At 36.2% G+C, this 9,966-nt stretch overlaps 1 protein-coding gene across 2 annotated transcripts; it reads right to left on the bottom strand.

Annotated features, from left to right (window-relative positions):
- Positions 1–27: 27 nt before the first annotated feature.
- LOC111896786 (ethylene-responsive transcription factor ABI4) lies at positions 28–2,180 on the bottom strand. Of its 2 annotated transcripts, none has more exons than XM_023892770.3 (2): positions 926–2,180; positions 28–426 (listed from the first exon to the last, which is right to left on the bottom strand). In XM_023892770.3, the coding sequence occupies exon 1, from the start codon at positions 2,117–2,119 to the stop codon at positions 1,016–1,018; it is 1,104 nt and encodes a 367-aa protein (XP_023748538.1). In that variant the 5' UTR covers positions 2,120–2,180; the 3' UTR covers positions 28–426; positions 926–1,015. The 2 variants fall into 2 exon arrangements, with proteins under 2 accessions (XP_023748538.1, XP_023748537.1); XM_023892769.3 differs by lacking the exon at positions 28–426 and adding an exon at positions 433–557.
- Positions 2,181–9,966: the final 7,786 nt, after the last annotated feature.

The raw sequence follows: 9,966 nt of genomic DNA, 5'->3' as shown, positions 1-9,966 counted from the left end.
TCGTGTTTTAAGCCGGTGCACCCAATAGAAAAAACATTAAAAAAAAATTTACACTACATGCCGGCATCGGAGTAGTGGCCCGGGACCCCTAGGGCACCACTAAGATCCGCCACTGAAGTCAATCCATTACACTTGAATACAAATTGATGATACAAAATCACCAACAAGAACCCTATCAACACATAAGTTCGAAACAAAAAACCAATAAAAAAAAACGAAGACCCAATCCATTCAAAAACCCAACCTAATGGATTTAGTAAGCCAAAAACCGAACTTGTCTGACTGGATTTGGGTTTACCGCAAATATAACGGCCCTCATGTGTAGTTCTAGTAATCATTATGTTGGTTGCATGGAAACGAGATCTGGAACAAAAACGAATCTTCATACACGAGCTTCATATATGCTCAGTCAAGATCTTCGATCATCTATCCTTCATTGTATTCAGAAAGTCATGAAGTTTCTTATTATTTACCTTTGATTTTTTTTCTTATTTGGACAATAATTTAATACAAGCCTAAAAATAAACGAAGATTCCATGTGGACGCAAAGATTTTACCTGTTATATTAACATATCACATCACAATCACAATACTATAATAAATACAAATCTATCTATTAAATCCAATGGCAAACCGTTCCAGAAGGGCCAAAAGAGTACTCGGTAAAAGTGCTGAACCCAATCAATCATATATAAGCACGACCAAAAATTTACTTTTTAGCTATGTATCTTTAAATTTTTCTTTGGCAAAATTTTTGTTGATATGGATTGAAAACTCAAGTGTATAAACTATATCTATAAAATAACTTGGTACTTATACAATCAAATGATCACTTACCTCTCCGAATCAAATAAACGTAATATGTAAAAAACCTTTAGATCAATGAAATGAAAACTAAAATCACCAGCTTCAATTTCTTCCTTACCTTTTGTTGATTCCCAAATCTGAATTTTAAGATCGTAGATTCTCATGCATGCAAGATGATCAAATGTATTTTTCTCACGAAAAAAACCCTTCAAAAATCAAACGATGGATCGCCGTAATCCCAAATACTAGGTGGTGGATACTCATCGTCGTGTGTGTACGACCAAATTGGAGACGATGGACCGCCAACAACCGTTGGATCTGACACTGTTTCTGCGACCGCCATAGGTGGCGAAGAGCTCGATACAAGTGAAACGCTTGATCCCACTGAACCCACCAACGCTTTAATCTCATCATCATCCTTCTCAGAACTATTCCCTCTATAATCTTGGCATTGTTGCAACTGTTGTTGGGATTTTTCACTTATCCAATTGCTTCTAGGGTTAGGGTTAGGGTTTGGATCATAAGATGTGAACCCTGGTATCCCTCGAAAAGTGGGGTCCTCACTCTTGGGTACTTTGATGTTGTCCATGCTGTTGTAGGGCAAGTACGCTTGTTGCTGCTTCACAACGTGTAGTGGGTATTGTATTAGATTAGCAGTACCACTACTTTCGATGTCGTTTGTGCTATGATTTAGGGTTGGGTAGATTAATCTGTAAGGCAAGTAATTCCCATAAGCAGGGATGGATAGTGGCGCATGAGGATTGGAAAAGGTGAGACTGAAACTTGCGGGGCGTGGGAGTATTGGTCGGAGAGTTTGAGTGGTGGAGGAAGAGGAGCTGCCACTTCCACCGCGGGAAGAGGAGGAAGAAGAAGAGTGTGAAGAGGAAGCAGACGTGGTGGTGCTACCGTCAGTGCAAGGTTGCTGGAGGTTGAGTTGAGCTCTTGGACCGTAGAGTATAACGGCAGCACGGTCGTAGGCGCGTGCAGCATCTTCAGCGGTTGAAAAGGTGCCAAGCCAGCGGCGCGTGCGTTTACGTGGCTCACGGATCTCGGCGACCCATTTGCCCCAGCTACGTTGTCTAACACCTCTGTACTTAAACTTGCTGTTATCCGGTCCTCCTTTTCCTTTACCTTTTCTGCTAAGAGAGGGTGGACTGTCTATGGTGGTGGTGGGAGGAGGGGGAGGAGGAGGAGGAGGAGGAGGAGGTGAATTAGTGGAATGGAGGTGTGGGTGAGTATTATTAGTATTGGTGTCATCGTGGATGTCTGTAAAATGGTCTTGGGGATGGTGACCAGTGGCAGAGTCATCCATAATCTAGTTTTAGTTAAAGAAAGAGATTGATGGCGATAAAAACTAAGTAGGAGGTGGAGGATAGGGAAACGGAGGTGCTAAATGGTGGAGGAGGGCGGTGAGGCTTAAATAGTCTGCCAACCTCTGTCACACTTTTCTTAGTGGTGGGAAGAAAGTGGATTGTTGACATTGTGAAGAAACATACTCACTAAGATTTATGTTTAATTGTTTTTTTCCCAATCTCCATTATATTTTTATACTTTATACATCAAAGGAAGATATAAAAGGTAATAGGCTAATTGAATTTATGAAAGAAAGTTAAATCCGGTATTCAAAATTAAATCTAACATGCTAGAAAAATCCTCCATAATTGATGAACCCAAGAGATGTAATCTCTTGCCGTTTTATATGTGGTGTATGACCTCAACATTTGATGGATGATCATAGTTTTCACACAACTAATGTATGACTTCAAGATTTGATAGATGGTCATAGTTTTCGGACAAGGATGATGGTAGTAAACGAAGAAGAAATACCTTGAAATAATAAATTTTATTAACTAGTAAAGTGTTATAATAAGGCCGTGACTACATGTTTATTAGTGTATCATCTCCGTTATATGTTAACCAGCATTTGAGAATGATTTCTAGTACTGTTTATATGTTTATATATTTTTGATTTTTTATTTTTTATATTTCCATTAAATAAAAACATAATTAATAAATATAAATAAATATTTCACATTACTTAAAAACATATTAAATAACTTAAATTTTAAACCTAAATTACTAAAAAAAAACGTAAAATTTCAAACATAAATTCCTAAAAAACATAAAACCATTGAAATTTAAACCTAAAGTACTTGAAAAACATAGAAAATTAAACATAAAAATTAGAAACCTTAAACCCTAATTTTCATATTTTCCGTTGACTTGTTGAAATTTAAGAAACATCACTAAATTTTCCGGATCGATGTTCGGTTGGGGTTTTGTAGTTCGAATCTGAAGACCGGTAAGTCTTATTTTCCGGCGACGAGCTTCCTCCATTGTCTCATATATATATATATATATATATATATATATATATATATATATATATATATATATATATATATATATATATATATATATATATATATATATATATATATATATATATATATTAAATCCTTAGAGTTTTGTCTATTTTTTCCATAAATACGTCTTCGCTATTTGCTTTTCCACTTAAAAATGTTGCTTTTTTTCCTTTTGTCTCTTCCCAGTGGTCGACAAAGTTGGACTTTCGGTGGTCCCTCCCCTTCGGTGTCGTCGAATTCTTCATTAAGATCGACGCCAAAACCCACGTCCGACTCGGAAGTTCTTGGCATTTTGTTGGAACCGGTGCTCGATTTCGAATGTGAAGTTTCCAGTTTAAAGAGCTATTTTGGACCCTTACGACAAATTTCGTACGCTTTTTGGTGGTGGAATGCTTTGTCGTCGTTGGTAAACTTGTATTATTCGCATGCGGTTAATAAAATGTTAAAATCGTTGTTACCACTTTTATGCATATTTTTAAGATTTTCAAATATACCATTAAACTTGGTGCAAGTTACTCGTACTTCACACCATTTTCCGTTGACAACATCGTACATTCGATCTGTTTGCATTCCCAATAGCGAGTGAAAATGGTCTAAAATAAGAAGCCGGAAACTGTTACCCGTTTGTGTGTTGCCCGTCCTTGAGTCACACGATATGGAAATCCAAGCTTTAGATAAAGCGTCCTCCTCATCTTCATTCCAAGTTGCACCTCTTTTTTTGTGTAGTTTCCTTTTGGTTGTTGTTTTCTAAATGGTTGTTGTGTTTCTTTGACCCGTTCGTCCTCGTCATTGTTGAGGTTTATAGGTTGTAACTGAGATAATGAGACTTAAGATGTTTGTATTTGAAATTGTTGAGGTTGAGAAGTTTGTGGTTGAAATTGTTGAGGTTACGAAGCGTAGGGTTGAAATTGTTGAAAACCTTAGAAATGGGGTTTATTGAATTATTGTGATGTTTGTTATTGGAAGTAGTTTGGTTGATGTGGAACATTGGTAAATAGAGGTTTTTGTTGTATTGTGGATGTTAACATTTGCATGTAGTTAAGATGTTCATATTTATCATTTGGAGTATTTGGGGTGTTTGGAGTCGGTATGGTATTTTGAATTGGATCCATACTTTGAAAAAGAGATGAGAAGATAGAAAGAGATTTTAGCGGTTTTGAGGTGTAAAATGGTTATAAAAGTTTTGGTATTTATAATGTAATGGTTTAGTTTAAAGTTGAAAGTAAATTTAAAAAAAAAAAAAGTTAACAAACCATTTTTTGACTGTTTGAGACATTTGATTTCTATTGGTCATGACAAGTCGTGGCTACCATCAATCTGCATCACACTTACGACACACTCGTATGTGTTAAATTGTTTTGTTATTTTAGGACTTGGGGATTGCGAGACAATACTTGGGACGAGTATGAGTAGGTGTGAAAGGTAGTAGATGCATATACTACCGGAAGCACAGGACTCACATTTGGATCAGGGAAAGTCACAAGGTTACCAAGAAGCCAATAATTGATTATGTTTTATTCAAGCATGTCGTTACCATCGTTTCGATAATGACTAAGAATATTGTTGTTATTTTGAACCTAGTGGTCATATCAAATTGAGTCCGACTACGATGAGTATGTTACGTCGTTCAAAGAACCAAGTTCGATGTAGCATCTGACTTAAGCCAGAAGATTGAAGTGAGAGATAATCAAAGCGATTAATAGAAGTATCGCGCTCGTTGTTAAAGAAGTTAGTAGCTAGAAATGCTACATGTTAAAATGTGATTCTATCACATTAGAACATGAAGGAAGGTATATTCCATTCTGGAATTTGACTCTAAGAGACCTGAGTCTGAGCGTTGTAACATACGATGAGAGGTCATTAGAATATGACACATCGGTCCATGATAGTAATAAAAGAACTTATCATAAGTTCGTATCCAGTGAGGATCGAGATTGTGACTTGAAGGTCATAATTTGGAGTCTAACGTGAGATAGGTAGAAAGTGCAAGATCGAGCACCGCCTGCAGTCAGGAAGTCTTAGAGTTAGATACTCGTTCGAAGAAACATCAAAGTTACGGTTATTACTTTGGATGAAGAGAGAACGTATGGAGTCATCATGTGAGCTCTGTTTCGTTGATGATTCTGGGACAAAATAATCCTAAGGGGGAGATAATTGTAACGCCCGGTGATCCGGACTAGTCAATTTATAGATAATAGGGGTCGAAAACGACTTTTTGACAAAAGATTATTTAGAATAAATAATCTTAAACAAGTTGTATAATATGTCTCAAGGGTTCCGTACATATAAAGAACGCCGAAATCTGAGTTATAACAAAGAAGTTATAGCCCGTCGAAGTTTTACGGCAAAACCGGCACAGCACCGAGAGACGTAAATAGTGAATTTACGATGGAGGACTTTTTAGCCTTAGTGATCTAAACCAAAGTTGTAGTATACATTAAACCGAGAACATCCATAAAAAGAACGCCCAAATCTGACTTCGTATGAGGAAGTTATGATTTTTCTAAGATTCGGCTTAGCAGTGTACAACCCGAAACTCGAATTTTAGTTTGAGCGGTTTTGGCTGACGCAACCTTAATGAGAGTTGAAGATCTCATTAATAGGAACTCAAAGGTAAAAACATAGACGAAAACGGAGTCCGTATGTAGAAGTTATGAATTTTACGCGGACATTTAACAGTATAATTTCCTCCTACTGTTAAATTTAAGATCGGTCGAGAATTAGCCAACGGAGTCTAATGAGATTTGTAGACCTTATTTTTACCTACGCGTGGATATAAAGAACGTCGAAAATTATGAATTTTTGAAAATCGACTAATTTCCACCCTGTGTGCGATGCCACGTGTCAGCACCAGGTGAAAACTTAGAGCCTACGCAACACCACGACGTGGGGAGAGGCACCATGATGTAGTGAGGCCCCTGGAGACCTATAAATAGAGGCTCAAGGATTCCTCTTTTCCTCACACCTTTACACACTTCTTTCTCTCTCTAGAACTTCTCTCTAACCCCCCCCCCCCCCCCCCCCCAAAGTCGAGGGTAACTCCCTAGCACGAGACGGAAGCCTCGGAGCGCCTGACGGCTTCGAGAAGAAGAGCCTCTCAGCTTGAGAACGTTGCTCCAGCAGATCCCGATTTTGAGAAAGACCCGCTGTAAGTGAGCTATACCTACCCTATCTTTAGTATAGCTTATGTTTTAATATAGTAACGTTATTAGGAACTTATAATGAGTATTTGGGCTATTATTATGAGTTATATAAGAGTGTTTCTTAATGCTTATATAATAATAATAATATCTAGACTATTAATTAGTCGCGGTTAACGTTAGACTAAACTCTAGTGGTAATGATACTAGGTTTTTTCCGAGGGAAATTGTTTTAAAAGTAACGGAGTGTTGTCCGAGTACCGAGTCATCAACTTATCAGGTGAGTGCATGGTCCATTTCATCTTACACATAGATATGAAGTATTTTATATAAATTACGTGCTATGTGTGCATATTATCTGAATACTTGTTGTCTATGATGGAGGAATGATTTTATACATGTTTTAAATGATTTAAACTGTATATTTATTTTATATCTACAAATATGTTGAGATAAAATATGGGCAGATGAAATAGTGGGTGTGTGATAAAATAAAATGATAAGAGACAGGTGATGACAGTAAGGTGATGATAATTAGGTGAGGATAGATAGGTGATGATGAATCGGTGATGTAGGATGAAAGATACTATAACCTTGTCCGACAATTTGGAGATGTAGTCATCTACCAAAGTATAGATGGGGACCATGAACTATTATAGACAACTCCGTGGAAACACTAGCAGGCTCATAACCTGTAGGTGATGAATTACGAGTTCAGGTGATGTTGTAACTACGTATTCATGCGATGATACTCTAACCCTTACTATGAATTACGAGTTCAGTTGATGTTGTAACTACGTGTTCATGCGATGATACTCTAACCCTTTACTATGAATTACGAGTCCAGGCGATGTTGTAACTAGGTATTCATGCGATGATACCCTAACCCTTGTTGGGCACGTATTGAGGGAGTAATCCCTGAATCAATACTGTCTATGCGACGTAGGCTATGATCCTTAGGGAGAGTCCTTTGGAACAAACATATAAGGAAATGCGATGTAAGGAGATGAGAGGTAAATATGATGTAGGAGACGACCCTTAGGATAAATCCTTAGGGAGGGTACTTAGGGATAAAGAAGATAATGGGGATGGGTAATTGGGTTAATTGTTTGATAATTAAACATAATAATTATATTATTGTGGGTTGAAAACCCTATGTACTCACCAGGTTTCCCAACCGGACCCACTCAGTTTACTTGTGTCATAGGTGATAGTGTTAAGTTACATTACACTGAGAGATTAAGGAGATATAGATCACTAGTGTAAATGAATGTAAGTTCTGTTTATGCTTATGTTTCTATATTGACAATGACATCCCAAATGTTTTAAAAGGAATAAAAATGCATTTCTTCGGAAATGCTTTAATAATGAAATTATCATGTTTTTCGGGGAATAAATTTCGCAACATTTTTTATTGAAAGAGATACTCTGATTTTTATAAAGCATAAACAAAAAAAATCGGTCTTTTCTGGCCGTGAAAATGGGGATGTCACAGTTGGTATCAGAGCATTAATTTAAGTGGACTAGGAATTTGTAGGAAATTTCTAGACTTAAACTTAGAATGCTAAGCGAAGATTGTGAGATGAGTGTCTGCTATATTTTAGACACAAGCACTAGTTTATTTTAGGAAAGATGCCTAGAATGTTTTATGTGCTAAATGTTTTATGTTATAGATATAAAGATGCCTTATATGCTATTATTTGTTCGGATCTATGGTTTGTTGCCGACTGGATCTAGAAATCTTATGTGTTCAGATTTCTAAACGTTTGATTACGGTATTAGAACTGGCATATAACTTTTCGGTGTGACAAGGAGATCTATACGTCTATCGTAAGTAAAATCTTTCCTATCTTAAAATTCTCGCCTCGGTACACTAAACGTCTGCTTGGGTGTACAAAACGTCATGGTGAAGACAGACTAGGAAATATCTGAGGAAGATGACAACCTGAGCCTAAGAATGTGATGGGTCATGCATCGGTCTTTGCGCCTAGGGATGCAAACAGGGGCGGATATTGGCGGATACTGCAATACCCGTCCCCGCACCCGAACTCCGATCCCCACACCCATCCCCGCCTCTGCCCCGCCTAATCTCCGACGGGTACGGGTAAAAAAAATCCCCACCGGGTACAAATAACCCGATGGATACCCGTTTAGTAAAAAAAAAGTTAAAAAAAACATTTGTAAATATAAAAATCATATGATATCACAATTCAACAAAAAATATATTTGAAAGCCATACAAGATTAAGATTTTAGGGATTATACATACATACAAATGATATAAAATTAAGATGATATCACAATTCACAAAAATTAAAAGGTCAAAGCAATAACATAACATGGAGTAAAATTCGATAACTATGCAATGCATACATTCTATAACCATTCCACTAAATAGAAGTAAAATCATTATAAATTCAGCCACTCAGACATTCGACTATTTAGATGATACAAACATTCAAAAACCATATGACAAACGTTACAAACATATGATATAAAATCATATAAGATTACAATTCATAACAAAAGATATTTAATAGGTAACTGCATTCGATCATTTGAACAAAATCAAAAGAAAAATCGAATCAATAACAGGAAAATCAAAGATTTGATTAAAAAAAACTAGAACTGGAAATCGAGTGAAAAAAAGAGTCAGAAAGAAGAAATATCGAGTTGAAGGCTTTACTCTTGAGACTTGAATCTTAAGGAGTTGAAGCTTTAATTGCTTTAATGTTGTGAAGCTTGTCCATGTGTTGTTCCAGCATCCTCAACACTTGGTTGTGGGGGTTGTTGATCTTGAATGCCATTGCAAAAGGATTAATAAGATGTAGTATGTACGTGTTTAAAAAAAGAATTAGAAAGGCAATGTATCAGATATAAAGATAGGTTTCCTGGTTTTGAATATGTTTTTTATGGGTGTTCCTTTATATTTATCTTTTTTATGGCTTTGTAAATCTCACTTAGGCAAATCATCAAACAGTTAGTATGCAGTGATTTCATTTGGTTCTCAACAGAGGGTAAAAAAGGTAATCACAAAAATCCATTTAATCTATTAATGAGTTTTTGATACAACCAAAATACTCAATCATGTTTAATCAAAATCCATTTAATCAATCACATTAAAGAAGAGGTATACCGTATACAAACAAAACAGATACAATAAAATGTAATTCCACTAATATAGATGCAATAAAATGGATCTCCAGGTAATTCAATTTCAGAAATATCAGAAAATTCAGTCGAGTCAATTAATCATTTAATCGATTACTGCTAATATATTGATCAATCAGTTAACCGATTATAGAAATCGAGTGGAGTTAACAAATGGTTTGTAGAAATTGATTATATTAGGCACATAGTAATCGTTTGTAAAAAATCAAATTGATTTCATTCTCTCTAAGAGAAAAGCCAGAGAGAATGAAATCCGTAAATAGCTTAAACAAACGAGTTTTACGATGAGTCGATTCCCTGATTATTGAAGCGTCTTGAAGGTTGAAGGTGAAGGATTCACTGATGAAGAACGAAGGGCCGATTCTAGAAATAAGATAAAGTTTGAATATTGAACTAAACAAGAATCAAAGATGAATGAAGGGGTTAAGTGAAGAAGAATAATTTTCGTGTGTGGCTGCATATTTTATAATGAGTTCTTGATTC

The sequence above is a fragment of the Lactuca sativa genome, chromosome 9, assembly GCF_002870075.4.
Source record: "Lactuca sativa cultivar Salinas chromosome 9, Lsat_Salinas_v11, whole genome shotgun sequence".
Lineage (NCBI taxonomy): Eukaryota > Viridiplantae > Streptophyta > Magnoliopsida > Asterales > Asteraceae > Lactuca > Lactuca sativa.
This window is presented reverse-complemented; position numbering and strand designations above follow the sequence as displayed.

What these genes read in the sequence shown, in the direction of transcription:
- LOC111896786 (XM_023892770.3), bottom strand. Translation starts at nt 2,119, where the DNA reads ATGGATGACTCTGCCACTGGTCACCATCCCCAAGACCATTTTACAGAC.